Below are 20446 nucleotides of genomic sequence, written 5' to 3' on the forward strand. Positions count from 1 at the left end.
AGTAACCCTAAACCCTAATTTATATAATTTTTTCTTAAAAACCCTAAACACTAAACCCTAATTTGATTTCTTTAAAATTTATAATTAATTTACTCAAGTAACCCTAAACCCTAATTTATTTGATTTTTTCCTTAAAAATCATAAACTAATTTTCTAAAATTTATAATTATTTTAATTAAAAACCCCTAAACCCTTATTTATTTAATTTTTTTCCTTAAAACCTTAAAATCTAAAAACCCTAAAATCCTAAAACCCTAACCCTAATTGTAAAAAACCTAAGCCTAAAAAATGGAGAAAACGCTTCCTCAAGGAAGCGCTTTGTGCACGTGGACACAAAGCGCACCCTCAAGGACGCGTTTTCTATCCATGTGGACAAAGCGTTTCCTTCAGGAAGCATTTTCCTGCTTTATCCCCTGACAAGACGCTGACGTGGACTCATTTTGGAGAAAATTGGCCCATTCCGGTAATTAATTTAGGAGCTGACCCATTTCGATAATTTTGAAAATAAAGGGGCTTTTATTGATAATTTTTCGGTACAATTGTCACCCAAAAATATATTATTTTCAACAAAACTAAAGATTTTATTTAATAAATATATTATTTTAAAATTGTTAGTTAAAAAACTTAATTGATCCATTCTCTAAGAAAGGGTTTAATTTCTTTTTGGAGGGGAGGATTTATTAATAAGAAAGGGTTTTTTTTATTATTACAAATTTACCCGTTCCCAAAGACTATTTTTAATATAAAAAATAAAATGTGAATTCAATGAAGTCATGTCAAGGTTTTAGAGTAAGTTTAAGTAGGCGGTGTATTTACTTATATTAAGTATAAAATTAAAATGATAATAAAATAAAATTAGATATACGATAATAAAAGATAAAAAGTAAACTAAATACATGCACTGTCCACCCATCCAAACGCACGCTATATTGGTATCATAGTGAAATCTGTGTCAGGTTAACAGCCGCATAACAGCCATAGCTAGGTTTGGTGATGTAAAGAAAGGAGAATGAATAGAAAGAGAATATCTGACTGTAGTAAATGAGTCATAGTTAGGTTTGGTGATGTAAGGAGACGAATAAACGAGTTAAAGAGCAAATTGGAACACTGTTGCTGGACGAATCCAAATGTTCTGTGACTATTAGAGCTTAGCTTTCCAATTTTCTCTTTAACTTGTTTACTCATCTCCTTACATCACCAAACGTAACTATGGCTCATTTACGAAAGTCAGATATTCTCCTTCTACTCCTCCTTTCTTTACATATTATTATAGCTCAAGAAAACGAGTCGAGCATCATCCAACCAGCTTCTTCACTTTATGCCGGAAAACACCCTAGTTCATGGCCCTCATCTTCAGGGTATTTCCGATTTGGTTTCTATCCGCAAGGCAATGGATATTCGGTCGGAATCTGGCTTGTTGGCCGGTCAGAAAACACCACTGTCTGGACTGCAAATCGAGATGATCCGCCTGTCTCCTCAAATGCTACTTTGGAATTCACAACACAAGGCAGGTTGCTTCTTCGGACTGAGGACGGCATGGAAAAAATCATTGCGAATCTGACCATGTCAGTATCTGTTGATGCAGCTTCTATGTCGGACACCGGGAATTTCATGCTCTACCAGAACAGGACTGTTGTTTGGGAGAGCTTTAATTTTCCAACGGACACAATATTAGGAGGCCAGAATTTAAGCGGTTCTCATAACATGTTGATTTCCAGTGTGTCAAGGTCAAACCATTCATCTGGGCCATATTTGTTGAGAATGCAGGATGATGGTAACCTTGTAGCCTATGCAAATAATCCTGCTGAACTTGATCCTAGTGATGCATACTGGGCCACTATGACTAATGGTTGGTATTTTTCTGTGTTGAATCTCAATGAGAGAGGCGTTCTAGCAATGTATTCATCACCAAAATTCCACCAAGAAAAAGTTTTGGCAAACCTCTCCGCAACTGGGAACGAAACAATGATTATCTACAGAGCAACCCTTGATCCTGATGGAAATTTCAGATTGTACTCGCATCAACTCGAACGCAATACTATCTCACACAAGTGGCAGATTCTGAATGATGAATGTGATGCTAAAGGTCAATGTGGGTTGAACAGCTACTGCTCCAGCAGGGGTAAGGATACTGAGTGCTATTGCTATCCTGGTTTCACATTTATCGACGAGAATACCAAATCCCTGGGCTGCTCTCAGAATTTCACAATAGATGGGTGCGTGGCAAGGAAAGATCTAGTGATACACTACAACATCACTACCTTAGACAATATGTCTTGGGCTGGTGATCCTTATTCTGTGAAGCCTAACTTGGAGAAGGAAGACTGTAAGAAAGCTTGCCAGGAGGACTGCTCCTGTGGCGGAGTTCTCTATTCTGACACAAAAAGCTGCAGGATGTATAGGCTACCGCTCAAATATGGTAAAAGACATGGAAATATAACAACCACAGCCTTCATCAAGTTTATCCTGGGTAGCACCATTAGCCCCCCACCTGAAACAAGTCAAATATTGATAAGCGAAGGAAACCAAAGCCTCGTTTTAACTATGGGGGAAACCAAAGCCTCGTTTTAACTATGGGCTTAAGTTTGGGTTCCGTTACAAGCTTGTGTTTTGTGATTGCAATATGTAGCTTCCTGTTATACAGGCACCGAGTCCAAAATTATGAGAAGCTTTTAGAAAATAAAAGTTCAGTATTAACCGAGCAGTTTACGCTACGATCATTCTCTTTCGATGAGCTAGATGAAGCAACACATGGTTTTCAAGATGAGTTAGGTAAAGGTTCATTTGGAACAGTTTATAAAGGAATTTTGCCAGGGGATGGTAAAAGTAAAACTATTGCCGTTAAAAGACTGAAGAAAGTTAACGCAGGAGAAACAGATCAGATTCGAACCGAGATGACAGTCATTGGAAGAACTAATCACAGGAACTTGGTCCGATTGCTTGGTTTTTGTGTGGAAGGTTCAAGGAAGCTCCTCGTTTATGAATACCAGGATTGAACAGGATATATCCTTTTTGGACTTGAGAATAACCCATAAAAATGGATGGTGTAGCTTTGGGAGAAAATTTATCATGCAGATTGGTTACTGTGGCATAGCAAAGACAACCAAAAATTTTAAGGTGAGAAAGATTTGGTGGCGTATTATACAGCAGCTCAAAAGGTGTTTTCCAGCGAAGTACTGCAGAAGGTAACCTATTAATTAAGTAACAAGCTGTTAAAACACATTCCCCCCAAAACTTAACAGGTACATGCGATTGAAATTTTAATGCTCGGGCAACATCTAAAAGATGGCGGTGTTTGCGTTCGGCCACACCGTTTTGCTGAGGTGTGTGGACACAAGATGATTGGTGAATGATTCCAAGGGATTGAAAAAAGAAAGTACCTTCTTTAGTAAAAAATTCATGACCATTGTCACTGCGAACAGTTTTAACAATTCCAGAAAATTGTGTTTTGGCTAACATAATAAACTGCTTAAGGTAAAAAAGGGCATCACTCTTAAGTTTTAAAAGATATATCCACGTCATTCGAGTATGGTCATCAACAATGGTTAAAAAATATCTATGACCAGAATGAGTTGAAGTGCGATAAGGACCCCAGAGATCGACATGGACAAGAGTAAAAGGTTTTGATTCTCGTGAAGTACTTTGTGGAAAGGGTAAGCGTGTTTGTTTTGCTAATGGACAGACAGTGCATGTTTGAATGTTATGAGAATGCACAGAGCCATTATGTAAAAAGTGTATTTTATTCATCTTTGAAAAAGATGTGTGACCAAGTCTAGCATGCCACAGAGGGTAATCAACATGCTTAGAAACAGATAAAGAAGTAACATTTGAAGAATGTACAGGAAGAGGTACGGGTAGGGAAGTGGGAGTTGAGGAGGGTTGAGGGAGGAGTAGATAAAGACCATCTTGTTCCTTACCAATCCCCATCATCTTTCCACTGCAAAGGTCCTGTAAAACACAAAATGTAGGATAAAAGGAAACAAAACAATTGAGATCTTTGGTGAGTTTAGAAATGGAGAGAAGGTTAAAATTGAATGAGGGAATGTAAAGAACATCTTTAAGAGTGTGATGAGGTGTAAGATTATGAGTACCAATATGAGTGATGGTGGTTGTGTTACCAGTAGGCAATTTAACAAAAGTGTTGTTAGCACATGCAACAGGTTGAATTAAAGCATTAAAAGCATGCGTCATGTGATTAGAAGCCCCAGTATCAAGAATCCAATGAATCGGATCAGATGCATAAGAGATACCTGCCATGTGAGCTACAGCTTGCACAGAAGAGTTCTTGTGTAATAGGTCCAAGATCTATTGATACTGTTCAGCAGTAAATGTAGGAGCCGAAACAATAGATGGTGAAGAAGCAGGCATAGCAGGAGAATCAGAAGAAGGAACAACAACTTGATTGACAGTTGGTGATTTCTTCTTGGTGAACTTGAAATCAGCAGGAAAGCCATTGAGGCGATAGCAGTCGGTTCGAATGTGACCCCGTTTTTGACAATAACTACAAGACAAATCAGAACGCTTCTTGGAAACCGAAGAAGTTGATGATTGCTGACTAAGAAGAGCAGTAGGTTCCGAGACAGGTAGTGGAGAAGCAAGTTCTCGTTGAGTTTCATCACGCATGACAAGCGAGTAAGCCTGATTAACTGTGGGCAAAGGTTGCATCAAAAGGATCTGGGATCGAACATTAGAATATGTTTCATTTAAACCCATCAAAAACTGAAAAAGACGTTGTTGTTGAAGTTGAGCATTTCGGCGAATAAGATCACAATTGCAGGTAGATGAAGGAACAAGAACATCATATTCATCCCAAAATAATCGAAGCTTAGTAAAGTAAGTGGAAATAGAATAAGCTCCCTGAGTGTGAGTGGAAATAGCACGATGGAGATAGTAAATACGAGAACCATCAACCTTGTCATATCGTTCCTGAAGATCCTTCCAAACAATGGCAGCATTAGACGCAAAAACAATTCCAGCAGAAAGTTCCTGAGTAACAGTGTTAAGGATCCAAGAAAGAACCAAAGCATTGCATCTATCCCAATGAGGCATTAGATCAGCATCAAAGTCAGCACGGGAACATGAACCATCAATAATACCAAGCTTATTCTTGGCAAGAAGGGCGATACGCATAGACCTGCTCCAAACGCAATAGTTTTCAGTTCCAGTGAGCTGATGAGAAACCAAAAGCATTCCTGGCATGTCAGAAGGATGCAAATAAAGAGGATGGCCAAATGGCAAATTGAAAGAGGAAGGATTAGCCATGAAGAAAAAAAAGAAAGAAGAGAAGAGAAGAATGAAGAAGAAAACTAGATCAAAGATGATCAGGAAAAAGGTTTAGCCTGATACCATGTTAAGAAAAGAAGCTTAAAGAGTTGAATGAATAACTGTTAATTCCTTTGAGTAAAAATGCAGTAAATATATACAGAAAATGTAACTAACACTATAACTAATTACATACTGTTACTTAATTTCTAACTAACTATACAAATGCTGGTACAACAGTTTTACACTCTCAACAGTTTTCAAGATGAGTTAGGTAAAGGTTCATTTGGAACAGTTTATAAAGGAATTTTGCCAGGGGATGGTAAAAGTAAAACTATTGCCGTTAAAAGACTGAAGAAAGTTAACGCAGGAGAAACAGATCAGATTCGAACCGAGAAGACAGTCATTGGAAGAACTAATCACAGGAACTTGGTCCGATTGCTTGGTTTTTGTGTGGAAGGTTCAAGGAAGCTCCTCGTTTATGAATACTTGGGCAATGGCTCACTGGCATACTTTCTGTTCAACATGAATAAACGCCCAGTGTGGAAAGAGAGAGCCCGAATTGCATTGGACGTAGCTAAAGGTATCCTTTATTTACATGAAGAGTGTGAGGGGTGTATCATCCATTGCAACCTCAAGCCCCATAACATACTCTTGGATGATTCATTGACTGCAAAGATTTTAGACTTTGGATTGGCAAAGCTATTGAGGCCTAATCAAACATGCAGTACTCCTGGGACCAAAGGGGCAGCATGGTACTCGGCACCTGAGTGGCAAAGCAGTGGATTGGTGTCGGTAAAAGTTGATGTATACAGTTTCGGAGTGATACTATTGGAGATCATATGTTGCAGAAGCAACATAGAAGTACAAGTTTGTAGTGCAGATGAGATACTACTTTCTACATGGGTATACAATTGCTTTATTGGGGGAGAATTGAATAAGCTTGTGGAAGGTGAAGAAGAAGTGGACATGAAAATGGTGGAAAGATTTGTGAAGGTGGGGCTTTGGTGCATTCAAGATGATCCCAATTTGCGTCCATTAATGAAAAATGTGATCTTGATGCTGGAAGGAACAATGACTATACCTGTCCCTCCATCTCCATCACTTCTGTTATAACTTTGATTTAATATTTACTTTAATTTTGCTTTCCATGTAATGCATGATGATGTGCTTATTTTCCTTTTCTTTAATGTCATGTAATTATGTAAGATAAAAGAGTTTAATTCTAAAAAAATAAAATTTCAGTAGTTAAAAAAAATAGTAGTGTTAATTTTCTTACCTTCAAAAAATATTTAGGTGTTTCTTCACAAAAAGCTTCCATTCTAGTCTTAAAAAAAAGTGTCTTTTGTTGATTTAATATTTATTTAAGTGGATTGGTGTCCAATAAATTTTAATAAATAACTAAAATGTTGTTTTTATTTAAAAATTTAATAAATATTATTACAGGATTCAATCAAATTGTCGATGTCTAATCATGTAAGTACAATGATAATATTAGCGACTAAAATCGGTTTCCACAAAAAGTGATGGTATTCTTTTGATGGTGGGTGGAAGATGTGGATCATGGGCTGCGGCTTTGCTTTCGGGCAGTCACCATATGATCGGCTGTCGTTCAGTCTTCAAAACTTACTAAGTTTCTAACATTGAATCTAAAGGATTGGATTGTTATTAATATGTCTAGGCCTGATTCTTTTCCCATGGTAAGCGATAATTGGGAAGTGCTTTTGGGGGTTAATTGTTGGGGACGATGGAATCGACGTAATAGAATTTTTATGAGGATTTTGAGGGTTTTTTTACAGATATAAGTTAAAAAAAATATTTAATACTGAAATAGATTGTCAGATAGATTAATTATTAAAATAGGTTGTTTTTTTTAATGGCGCCTATCTGAGAGGCGCTAATAAATATTATATATATATTTAATGGTGCCTATCTGACAGGCGTCAATCAATATTTTATATTAAATTTTTTAATAAAATATTATTAATTTTTCCCGGGTCAGTACATGACCCGTATAGATATAGAGTTGTTGCGCCTATCTCAGAGGCGCCAATGGTGGAGCCTATCTGACAGGCGCCACTAGTTGTGCCATGTTGAGAGGCCCCAATGGTGGGGCCCATAGCTAGTTATTTTTTCTTTATATATACCCCCGAAACACAGACATAAATTTGAGCAAAGGAATGGATATAAGAAGATAGAAAGAAGAAAAAAAGAAAGGAAAACAAGAAAAAGGATAAGGTATTTTGGTTTATTTCTTATTAAATAGAATATAGAGTCTTGTTAGTAATTTTATTATTTAAAAGTTATTTTGTTAGGTTATTAATTTTGTTAGCTTCTGAATGAAAATTTTTGAATTAGAAATTTTATGAAAATTTTTTGCATTTCGAAACTGTTTTAAGAATTTTAAAAATTTTTTAACAGATCTAGTATTGAAGATGGAAAATTAGTTTTTTGTATGTGTTTATTTCGATGGAGAAATTTTGACAACAACCGTGGGATGTATTTTTGAATGTCGCAAACAAGTAGTAATGAGATTTAATAGAAATATCTCGTTTGATGATATGAAGGAAAAAAATTAGTGAAAAATTTATAGACGTTGTGGGAGAAGGATATCAAAACTTTTCTACAAGTTTCCAATTTCGACAGATCCAATAAAATTTACCGAAATGGAACTTGTAGACGATGAAGACGTGGAGACAATGGTCGCTCTTTATTGTGGGACTCGGAGCAACCAAAATGCACCGATTCAGTTATTTGCTAAGTTAGCCGGTGTAGAGGCAATTGAAGATCCCACTCCATTAGGTGAAGAAAATGGAGTTCAAGCGCCATGTATGGTGGTTCCAGTATCGTATGTTGATAGTCAATCAACTATACACGGGATCGATATTGATCTTAATGCTGCACCAAAGACTGATGTGGTTGGTGATGATGTATACTATAGTAGTGATCCTGTTGATCACGAAGTTGATAGTGTGAGTGATCCCGACGTGGACGAGGTCCCGGATGATATTGACGACGAAGGTGTGAATGAGGATGGAAACGTTAACGCATCTTCTGTTGGAAACCAGATTCGTCGTATTGTGATACACAATAATCCTGGGGCACACATGTCTCGAATAGACCCGATGCAGCGCGGGAAGCTGAGTTTTCAGAGTACCCTAAAATACTACCTGCTCATCAAATGGCCGTATATTCTGATCCAAAGGAGTTGTTCGTAGGCCAGAGATTTGAAAGTAAGGAAGAATGCATATTTGCCATTAAGCAGTATAGCATGAATATATCAATAGACTACAAAGTCGTCGAGTCTAAACCAACATTATATATTGGAGAATGTTGGAGGCCGGCAGAAGGCTGCAATTGGCGGATATAAGCTGCATTTATCCAGAAGTCGCAGATGTGGGAGATACAAAAATTTGTTGGGCCTCACACATGCATTTCAACACGTATGACAGAAGATTATCAAAAACTTGACTCCAAAACTATCTATGCATGCATCATGCCAATGGTGAAAGACATGCCGACCATTAAAATTTTGGTACTGATTGTCGAAATACAAGCACGATTCCAGTATCAAGTATCATACCGGAAGGCATGAATAGCTAAACAGATGGCAATGGAGCAATTGTACGGAGATTTCGATGCATCGTACAATAAGTTACAGCGATAGATAGCCGCTATGAGGGAACACGTGCCAGGGATTGTCATTGAGTTACAAAAATGACCTTATTACGGATCGGATAACCAACTATAATCGAGAAAAAAATTTTCATCGGATGTTCTGGACGTTTGATAAATGTGTGCCTGCATTTCCCCACTGCAAACCGTTTGTGCAAGTAGATGGAACCTGGCTATATGGAAAATACACACAGATCCTACTTCTTGCGGTTGCTCAAGACGGCAATAGGAATGTGCTTCCGATAGCATTTGCCATCGTCGATAAGGAGAACATGAAATCGTGGGAGTTCTTCCTTACAAACCTGCAGAATTATGTTATTAGCAACGATAATATTTGCATCATCTCCGATAGAGGGAAATGATTAATTGCAGCCATTAGTCGTTCCGGTGTACCATGAAGATCTGTTTACTACATTCGGCACATTGCGACTAACTTCCAGCAAGATTATAAGAATGCAGACTGGAAGAGACAAGTTGTGAAAATGGGTAAAGAATTACCTTATCTTTTTAATATAAGTTTTAATATTTTAGAGCAATACTGTAACTTATATTTTCTTAATACATATGCAGCACACGAGCTAAAGCCAAACATTTTTTGTCAAAGAATGGCCCGACTTGAGAGTGACATAAAGGGTCAAACCAACACAGCTTTTCGGTAGTGGTTGGGTACCATGGAGCCGTGGCAATGGGCTCAAAGTTTTGACGACGGCTTTCGTTATGGTCAAATGACCACAAACTTGGTGGAAGGGATCAACGCTGTGTTATTAAAAACACGGCATCTTCCAATTTCATCTGTCTTCTCGACTACGTTCTACAGGTTGGCTACCTTGATGCCAAGAATGGGTCAGCAACAAGTCAACCAGATAGAGGCGGGACACGTCTTTGTCGAAGATGTTAGGGATGTAATGGTTGCAAACTGTCGAATAGCGAGATCGATGACAGTAGAAATATATTCACGACATAATGAAACGTTTCGAGTTACAGAGACCATCGGTCGTCGACCCAGTATACCACCTAGGTCCTACGAGTTGATATCTGAAACAGACGGTGAAACTGCAAGAGGTTTCAAACACTTCATTATCCATGTGCACATGTCGTGGCAGCTTGTGCTAAAGTTGGGCTCAATGTAGAACAATTTATCGATGAAGTGTACACCATCAAACGCACGTTGCGTGTATGGGAAAACAAGTTCCCCGTGCTTCCTTACTTATCTACTTGGGAGGTACCTCCGATGACCTTCGAGCTTGTCCCAGACAAAAGATTGCGTAGGAACCTAAAAGGTGGTCCACAATCATTCAGAATCCATAACGAAATAGACATTAGGGAGAAATCCGACGGGAAGCTGTGTGGCGTATACAGATTAGCCAGTCATAATCGGAGTAAATGCCCGCTCCTAAACTACCATGTTGGACAATCGTCTCAATCGGGTAGAAATTGATATGTAGTTCATTACATGTTAAGAGGATTGAATCACAAATTTGTCTATAATTTGTTGCAGTTAATCTAATTTGAAATTGCAAAATAAAAAAAAACCATAATTATATAATTTTTTTAAATAATTAAAAAACCAAAATAAAAAAAACCACATTTTATAACTTAATCCTAAATTACTAATAAATTAATTTTAAAATAATTACAAACACAAAAATTTATAACATAATCCTAAATTACTAACAAATTAATTTTAAAATAATTATAAAAAGCAAAAAAAATTATAATATTCATACAAAATACTAATCCAAAACTATAAACGCTAAACATAAATAATTTATAATTAATAATTAATAACAAAAAAAATCACAATATCTTAATTAAACTTTTTAAATAATTTAGTAAACTGCCATGGTCATTGGCGCCTCCCTATGAGGCGCAATTAGTGGCGCCTATCTGACAGGCGCCACTCAAAAACTCATTTCTCACCCGTATTTTGACCTATTGACTGTATTTTGACCCGTATTTATATTTAAATATTTTTAATAAAAATAAAAAATTAATATTTATTCAAAACAAAAAAAAATAATATAAAATATTTATTAGCTCCTGTCAGATAAGCTCCATTAAAAAAAAATATACCATTTTGATAATTAATCCATCTGACAACCTATTTTAATATTAAATTTTTTTTAACTTATATCTGTAAAAAGCCCGGATTTTGAGGAGAAGTTGTTGCAATGGTGTTTTTGGTTTGCTGACGATGTTAGTGCGATTGGGTGGTCACATCGACAGGAGTTAGTGAATGCAAACAGAGGAGGCGAGGGAGTGAGGTGGGAGGTGCATGAAGGAAGGTGGGTCAAGGTGAATATTGATGCGATTGTGTGTGATAATTCGTCAGTTGTCACGATCAAAGAGTGGCCAGTAATAGTGTTGGATGATGACTTAGGGGTTCTCTTGCAAGGTAGGGGTCTGTCGTGTGTTTGAAGATGAGCTATGGTGGGCTCTTGAGGGCCTTAAGCTAGCATAACAGAAGGGTGTTAGTAAGGTTGTCCTTGATATGAACTGCATAAATATGATTAATTTTTTAAATGGTTAAACTCTGGATCAAAGTTTATTAGGGAAAATAGTGAAGAATTATTTGCAGCCGATGGAGGACTTTCGTATGAATCATATCTTGAGGTAGAACAGGGTTACAAATGGTACTGCATGTTTAACTATGAAAATGGCTGTCGAATAAAGGATTTTTTAGGAACGTTATGACTACTGAGGTTCCTAGCTCAATGCCCAAAACTGGTTGATACTTTTCTCTTATATTATGTTCTTTTCTTTTGATAAAATTTTGTTTAAATCGTACTAAAATTGCAGATTTTCTCCATTTGCATCTACTTTTTGTTATTTTCTAAAAGTTCACTTTCTAATTCCAATTAAATAAATTATTGATATTTTTAAATTTTTATTATCTTTTAGATTTCAGCCATTTATTATTTCGTCATCACTCACAAAATAGAAGAGAGAAACACCATATTTCCCATGGCTTGCGTGTGGGCTCTTCTCTTGCTCCTTTCTTCTCTCTGCGTGAAGCAGTCAAGCAGCATCATTTCGCTGGGATCTTCGCTTTCCTCGGCCACTCAATCCATCCCATGGCGTTCGCCTTCTGGTCGCTTTGCATTTGGCTTTTACAGTCAAGGCGGTGGCCTTTCTGTTGGAGTTTGGTTAGATGGCAGAGGAAAGAACGATAACAAAGTTGTATGGACAGCGAATCGTGATGGTCCGCCGCTCACTTCGAATGTGACTCTGATATTAAATGACAAAGGTGTGCTTCTTTCGATCGCTGTGAGCGGAGAAAAGAAATTTATTGCTAATCCAAACAATTCGGCTGTCAGTGTCTTCTCTGCCTCCATGCTAGATTCAGGCAATTTTGTGCTCTACGACAAAGACAATCATACCATTTGGGAGAGTTTCGAGCATCCTACAGATACCCTTTTAGGTGGTCAGACTCTATTAACTAATCACGAGTTGATCTCCAGTTCGTCAGAGAATGATCACTCACCTGGAAGGTTTCATCTAAGTATGCAACTAGATGGGAATCTCGTTCTATACCCTCTACAGTCCGAAGATTCCCCTATAACTGCCTATTGGAGCACAAAAACTTTTGGAATGAACTTGTCGCTCCGCCTTTTTCTTAGCGCCACAGGCCTCCTCGAACTCATCAACAACGATGATTCGTCCATCTACGACACAATTAATCGTTCCTTTTTTCCAGAGCCAACCTACAATGACTACAACGAAAGCAGCATCAACAACAACAACAGTACTGTTTTCAGTGCAAGCCTTGATGTTGATGGGAATTTCCGGTTACATGCTTATCTGTTTGAGCGAAATGGTGGGTTTCAGACTTATCCACTGTTGAGTGCGTTGTTAAATTCCTGTAAAGTTAAAGGCTTTTGTGGTTTCAACAGCTATTGCACATTTAATGATAACCAACCTTACTGTGCATGCCTACCCGGGACTGATTTTATTGATCCTCTTCAGAACAACCTCGGCTGCAAGAGAAATTATTCTGAAGCACACTGTAAAGGAGGGAAGGCCAACATACCCTTTTATAACATCACTTCAATGCAAGGTATTGTATGGACTACGGGCAGATTTTACAGTAAAGAGCTATTGTCCAAGGATGCGTGCAGCCGAACATGTTTGGAAGACTGCAATTGTGAGGCAGCACAGTTCGAGAATGGGATTTGCAGGAAACAAAAGCTTCCACTCAGGTATTTGCTACGAGAGACTGATGCCCAAGTGAATTCTACAGTTTTATTGAAGGTGGGAATCATAAGCCTTGAAGCAGACAACGGCACTGTTCCCTCTGAATTAAAGCCACCCAAAGTCCTAATCAAACGGAAAAATAAGACGGTGCTAATTCTTCTTTTAACTTTCAGTCTTGTTGCATGTTCATGTGCTTTGCTTACAATCTCTGGTGTATACATTTATAAATTTCGAGTTCTAAGGTACAAAAGGCTGTTGGAACTTGGAAATTTGGGCCTAACGGAAGAGCTTACGTTGACATTGTTTTCATACAAAGAACTAAAGAGAGCAACAAATGGGTTTAAAGAAGAGTTGGGTAAAGGATCCTTTGGAGCAGTCTACAAAGGGTCTTTAGACAGAGGAAGACAGTTGATTGCTGTGAAGAGACTCGAGAAGTTAGTGGAAGAAGGTGAAAAAGAGTTCCAAGCAGAAATGCGAGCAATTGGTAGAGCTCACCACAAGAATTTAGTTCGACTTTTGGGATACTGTGTTGAGGATTCCAAGAGACTATTGGTGTATGAGTACATGGGCAATGGCTCCCTTGCAGATCTACTTTTCAAGTCAACAAAGCCCCCAGATTGGGATGAAAGAACAAGAATAGCCCTGGATGTTGCTAGAGGAATCCTCTATTTGCATGATGAGTGTGAGACTCCAATCATTCACTGTGATATAAAGCCGCAAAACATATTGATGGATGATTTATGGAGAGCTAAAATTTCAGACTTTGGGCTGGCAAAACTGTTGATGGGAGATCAAACAAGGACCTTCACAGGCGTAAGGGGAACTAGAGGATACATGGCACCAGAGTGGCAGAAAAATACTCCAATATCAGTGAAGGCTGACATTTACAGTTACGGAGTTGTGCTGTTGGAGACTGTGTTTTGCCGACGGAACTTGGAAACCAATGTATCAAAACCAGAGGAGGTCATTCTATCAAGTATGGTGTATAGATGTTTGGTTGAAAAGGAGTTGGATAAGCTAATGCTTGGTGAAGAAGTGGATAAAAGAAGCTTGGAAAGAATGGTGATGGTGGCACTTTGGTGTATTCAAGATGAACCAGCTCTTCGTCCTTCCATCAAGACTGTAGTAATGATGCTGGAAGGGATCACTGATATATGTATTCCTCCATGTCCAACTGCTTCCTTCATCAAGTGATGATCCAACAATCAATCATTTCACTCAAAAGTATATGTGTATGTTGTCAATAAAATATGTAAAATGCTTCCTGTAGTGTCCTCCTATAATAGGCTTGGGTTATGTACTGGTTTGTTAGTATGAATATTCAGTTGCATTATTATTACTCAATCATATATTAATGAAATGGTGATTTTAAGTATGATCATTAAACACGAAGTATAAAGAATTTACTTACAGTTACTGATTATCCAATCGTAAGAAGCAGTATTGCAGTAGCCAGTTGATGAGTTTATGTAATATGTGGAAAACTATTACTTGCCTACAGTAGATGAGTTTATATAGTAGCTCGACTTAAATAGTACAAAAGCAAATACAATATTGATATATATACTAATGGCCACATATAAGGGTGGGTTTACGACCCTAACCCGGCCTAATGTACTACCATAAGATAATTGGATAGTGACCAATTGGACTAATGGGTCATTTTGTCACATAAAAAACTTTTGAGTTGGTAGTCTCTAGTCTGGGCTTTTATACATAGAACAACAATTTTCAGGCCTAATTGAGTTTCATTTAAGCTAGTACTCAAAGCTTGGCCTTATAAAATGGAATAAATTATAAATACAATATATTAATACTCAATAGGAAAATATAAATTATTATATACTTTTATATTTAATTAAATAAATGTTAATCTTTAAATTTTAAAATTTATTTTTTATTATTTTAAAATAAAATTAATAGTTATAATTAAAATAAAATAAAAAGGGATAAATTAGTAATATAATAAGTTAATACTCAATAGAAACATTAAACTATTATACCCTTTTGGGTATGGAGTGAGTTCAAAACTCGTGACCAACATTTATCTTCTTAATGAGCCTACAAAATACGAAAAATTAATTACTAGACTTGATCTAATAGATACAATGAGAAATTTTAAAAAATAATTATTACAAAATTTCAAAATTATTTAACTATTTGACCCAAATCAATTAATATCCAAAATGGATAAAATAATTCATACAGAAAAACTCAGCCCATCAATAGGTGTGCTCCCAACCCAGAACAATATAAATCCAAAGATAATTCGATCCGAATCCGCCAAACCCACCCGTTTGGTTGAAGGAGACCCGTTCTTCTGCATTGCTTCCTTTTGTGCTTCTGATCTATGGCTTTATTCTCGAGTTGAAGGAAAAGTTAAATGGCTCCAGCAAAGAAGGGAAAAGTCAAAACCCAGAAAGCTGAATCATCGCAGCCCTCTGAAAGTGACTTCAAGTTCCCATCTTCAATCCGCTCGGTTCCTCCTTCGTCTGTTGCCTCCTTCGTCTGTTATTCAATTTTTGCATGGGAAAAAGTAAGATGGATGAAGAGGAGAAAAACCCAAAAGGCAAAAATAAGAAAAAGAAATGAAAAAGACCTATGCGTATGCACCCAAACGTGTTTGCCTAGTAGTTATGAAGAAGCAAGAGTCTGAACTGTTCTATTTAATGGGTTTCCCCTGTAATTTATATAGTTTATATTTAATATAATATTTGTATAGCTGCTTCTTTTAGATACTGTTTTTCGCTACTTGAATTGCTATTCGTTGGTTAATTTAGTTCTTTTTGAGTTGTTTCTTACTGGGTTTTTTCTTCCCCTTATGAATGAGCTTCTGATTGTTATTTATGGCTTTTCTACTTGCAGTGAAACTATCTGCACGGGTGTTTCAAGTTCGAATTTTCAGTTTCCCTTAAAAGGGTTTGATTGTTCCACTTTTAGCTTCTTCTTCTTCTTCTTCTTCTTTTTTTAATTTTATAATATGGCATCATCTCATAGCAATACTCACACTGAAGCCGCAAAAATGGAACAAATCATCACTGAATTCTTCTATAAGAGTCTTCTAATTATACTTGAATGGAGGTCTCCTTATGTGTCATCGCGAAATTATATTGGTGAACAAATTATGTCATCTCCATCTTCGTCCCCATCATCTTTCTCAGGTGTGAGACCAAGAGATAAATGGTTCAATTTAGGGAGTGCCCTTCAGAACTAGAAAATTTTTATCTTTGTCGCCAGAGTAATTTTGAGCCGGTAGTGATTGATGTTATCTTGGAGCAGAAGCCACTTGATTGGGATCCTGTGACCTTTTCCCCCAAACCTGATCTTGTTGAGCATTCTTCATCAAAAGATAAGAATTCATTTTTCTGGAATTCTGATCAAGAAGAATCAGGCTGTGAGGCAAAAGGTGAGAAGGTTATAGAAAGGTGGTTCGTGCAGCATGAAAGTAGAAAGGGTAGGGATTGCAGTTCAGGGAGTAGAAGGTCAAGTAGTAATAATTTGAGTGCATTATATAAGAAATTGTTATTGCTGTTGAGGTCCTTATATGTGACCTTTAGGCTTTTACCTGCGTACAAGATTTTTCGTGATCTCAATTCATCTGGTCAAATCCGTGCTTTTAAGCTTCTTCCTAGGGTATCCTCTTCTGATAAATCTTTCACTCAGAAAGACGAGGCTGAAATGCAGCGATTTTGGTTCACCCCTGTGGATACTTCTTGTGGAAGGCTTTGCCTTTCAGTTTTGTACCGTTCATCAATCTCAGATACAAGCTCCCAGTCATCAACCCCTATGTCCCCTCAATTTATACCAGATTATGTTGGAAGCCCATTGACAGACCCACTAAGAAGATTTCCTTCTCTTCCTGTGTCACAGCCCATTGACCGCCTTCAGTTTCTCTCTCACCATCCCCAACACATTCAGAATCACATGCTTTGGTTTCTAACCCAAGCTCTCGCCGTGCGTGCCGCCACCTATGAGCTTACCTCCTCATCCTCCTGGGGCATCTCTACCTCATAAGAAGAATACAAACTTTGATGAGTATTGGCCTTCCCCAAATTTTTCTGCTTCCCCTTCCCCTTCCCCATCCCCGCCCATCCGCATTCCTGGGGGTCATCTGTCAAAAGCTCTTTTACGTTCCGAAAGTGCTCATGTTAACATACCTGTCTGTAAGCTTGCTGGTTCCCCTGCATTCCTGCAAGCAAAATTTGCCGCCATCTCCTCCCCTTAAAGTTTCAAGAGCTGATAGTTCTTGGACTGATAATAATATGGGTCCCATGAAACCTGGCGCAACTATCGAGAAGGTATTTCATATATGCCTCATTGGTATGATTTGTGATTCCAACCCTATCTTGTTTTTCTCCTTGGAATTTACTATCGTTTTGTATCTTATAGCTGTTCTCTTTCGGGAAAGGAGACGGTCAGAAATATTCTGGAGTGAACTCACCCAGAATTTCATTTTTCAGAAGCTCCAGTAGGTCTATACAAGATGATTTTGATGACTCTGAGTTTCCTTGTCCATTTGATGTGGAGTATGATGATACGGACGCTGGTAGCAGGTAATGCACAGAACTCCTCATATAAATTGTATTTTTTAGATTAACCCTTTTTGCATCATTTGTCAATAGCTCATACAATTAATTTACATATTTTTCTTTTTAACTTCGAAGTTATTTTTATCCAGATTTCTTGAGGATTTGACACTTAATTAATTGTTCTTGTGTATTTGAAAATGTGGCATCATTTTTTTTTTTTGTATTAACATAATTTTCTCAGGACTTAATTTGGTTGCTTTAACTTACCCTGGAGTAATTTGCTAAAGGTCATGTAAGCAAGCCATCATGTGTATGGTAAGACTAATAATTGCCTTTTCTTTTTGAATTTTGTCTTGAACTAGTTCTGATCTCATAAGACTGGATGTTAGCAATTGATGTACTTTCTAGGAAACTGAATAATCGTTTTTAAGCAAAGAGATTGTGCATTAGAAACTTCAATACCTTGCTGCTAGGAGTCTAAGTAGTGGCATTTCTGGTTCAAGAATCGGGATATATCAGTTATGAAGAGTTTCCAAATAAAGTTTGTTTTCTATTTTTGAGCAAGCCACCCTGGCTGGCATTAAGCATGTTCAATACCTAGTCCAGGTAGTACCTGTAGTGAAATATCTGTTTCAGGGATTGGGATAAGTAGTGGTCTATCAATCTATGGAGAGTTGCCAATTAAACTTTGCTTTCCAGTTTTGTGAAAGAAAGTAAGAAACTTCACGGCATTATAAATTTAGATATATCAGGTAGTCTGCAAAATTTGTTTTCTAGTTTTCAGAAAGACAGCCTGGCTGGTTAACTTGAAAATGTTTAGTAGATATGAAGTTGGATTGTATAACCATGCTGAAGTTTCTTGTGCCAGTTGAATTTTGCAGCCAGCGGTGGTAACTGCTAATGGTAACTGCTAATCATACTTCAGTTGTTTCTTGTAATGCGCAACCAGTATCAGTGAATGAATCATAGTTGTTTTGGTATCTTCAATTTTAACATAGTTATTAACAATGTAGAACTGCAGGAACATGTCTTCAGGTCACGTGGTAGGATTGGGGCCAATTTCTGTGTATGACTTGGCCCTTATGTTTGAGGCAGCTGAAACAACAGCTGTCTTACTTTTTTTCTTTTGATTGGTGAGTAAATTAAATTAATATAAAGATGGGTGATTAAGAGGAGGCCAAAAAACAAAGATGGTTGATTAAGAATGATTTGTTAATGACTAAAGGATATGGTGGTTGCAGCAACGTTCTATGCATCCTTCTTGCTTGTCACTAATTTGATTTGTTCAGTTTCTTGAGTTACCTCTAAAACTACAACAAAATGTAGTCGAATGGCTTGTGTCAGTTGCATTTGTAATAACTCTGATAATCCTTTATTAAAACATGGAACTTTATCAGTCTGTGTTGCTTTCCTGTAATACCAGACACAACAAACTGCTTGAAGGATCAAACATCATTTTGTCACTTTGATTTATTTTATGGCATACTCAGATGTACACATGAACAAAGTATTCATATACTAATTTCTACTAGTTAGCTTCGTATTTATAATTATTATATAGGGTTATGTTTGGTATTCTAATGATATTTAGATTTAGGGAATAACTTAAATATTTATTTTAGTTTCTAGGAGCTTTTGAAATTGAGATGTTGGGATTATAGATAATGGAGATTTTCATATGTGGGCTATCAGAGTTGGATTTTTTTCGTCTTTATTTCTCCCTAAGTTCATCTATTCCCCCTACTTCACGTTTTTGAGGTTCCATGAAATTACCATGGGTGAAGAAATCCAAAAGTTCTAAAGGTAATTTGAACATTTGACATTCTCTTTACTGCAATTGTTAGCTCAAAATGTTCCCTCAAGAAAATCCTTTAACCATTGACTTAAGCAGGATCATTAATCGAAAATGAGTCATGGAATTCATATCCAAATCCTACAGCACTTATTTGATCCTCCAACATTATAAAAAAAAAAATAAGAATCTATTTTAGCCTTCCATCTTTTTTAACATTTGAATTTGGGTTTTTATCAAATATGTTATCATTTAATTAATTTTTTTCCGAAATAATAATTAATTTGAAAGTTGATTAAAAATAATTATTATAAATTTGTTTTGTTTCGTCTACCGAATCAAGGTGGCATTAAGAAGGAAATGTAAATATATACTTGATGCTCATCTCTGACACTTGCTTAAAAGGTAAAGATACGCAGTTATGTTTTTATCCATTCTTTAAATGTGTAAGATCCATTGATAAATGTAAAAATCAAACTTATAATTAATGATTAAATATACATTGGATAGTAATGAATGAAAAAGTAATAGAATAAAATCAAACCCTTAACCGAATGCATGTTGCATTGATCCCATTTCTTTGTCAATTAATTTGCTTTAATATCCTATATAAACGTATTTAAGTTCCAAATGAAATGTTTTTTTTTCTTTGCACCGTGTAATATATGAGCCAAAATATTAACATTATCTTTGAAAATTCCCACCGTAATGCCTCAAGGATCACAAATATTGTCCCTAATTGCACGTCTTGCAACTCCACTGTTTTACCTCCATCAACGCGTGCTATTCTTGCTCCAGCTCGGCCTCACTTCTTTCCAAATGGGTGACACTAGTCTCACAATCCGTAAGTCTCCAAGGAAATAATGATCACATATTTCTTCTTGTCTTATTTCATGGAAATTACCAACGTCACTATTGAAAAGCGTGTAGGTGGACTTGACCAAGACTTTTCTTCGCAAGTGGAGTAGAAGGCCAAATGTGTTAGTTTCTTTCT

The 20446-nt window shown here is 36.9% G+C and overlaps 2 protein-coding genes and 1 pseudogene across 3 annotated transcripts; all 3 read left to right on the forward strand.

Moving 5' to 3' along the window:
* Window positions 1-952: 952 nt before the first annotated feature.
* Window positions 953-6472, forward strand: LOC107960887 (G-type lectin S-receptor-like serine/threonine-protein kinase LECRK1). Of its 2 annotated transcripts, none has more exons than XM_041091739.1 (2): window positions 953-2772; window positions 5537-6472. In XM_041091739.1, the coding sequence occupies exons 1-2, from the start codon at window positions 2574-2576 to the stop codon at window positions 6376-6378; spliced, it is 1041 nt and encodes a 346-aa protein (XP_040947673.1). In that variant the 5' UTR covers window positions 953-2573; the 3' UTR covers window positions 6379-6472. The 2 variants fall into 2 exon arrangements, with proteins under 2 accessions (XP_040947673.1, XP_040947672.1); XM_041091738.1 differs by having other exon boundaries at window positions 957-2772.
* Window positions 6473-11235: 4763 nt separating this feature from the next.
* LOC107959456 (G-type lectin S-receptor-like serine/threonine-protein kinase LECRK1) lies at window positions 11236-14475 on the forward strand. The gene is made up of 2 exons (XM_016895522.2): window positions 11236-11664; window positions 11839-14475. Exon 2 carries the CDS (start codon window positions 11902-11904, stop codon window positions 14323-14325), a length of 2424 nt encoding a protein of 807 aa, XP_016751011.2. The 5' UTR covers window positions 11236-11664; window positions 11839-11901; the 3' UTR covers window positions 14326-14475.
* A 797-nt stretch (window positions 14476-15272) lies between these two features.
* Window positions 15273-19191, forward strand: LOC107959457 (autophagy-related protein 13b-like; annotated as a pseudogene).
* The last annotated feature ends 1255 nt before the right edge of the window (window positions 19192-20446 follow it).

The sequence above is a fragment of the Gossypium hirsutum genome, chromosome D04 (assembly GCF_007990345.1).
Source record: "Gossypium hirsutum isolate 1008001.06 chromosome D04, Gossypium_hirsutum_v2.1, whole genome shotgun sequence".
NCBI lineage: Eukaryota > Viridiplantae > Streptophyta > Magnoliopsida > Malvales > Malvaceae > Gossypium > Gossypium hirsutum.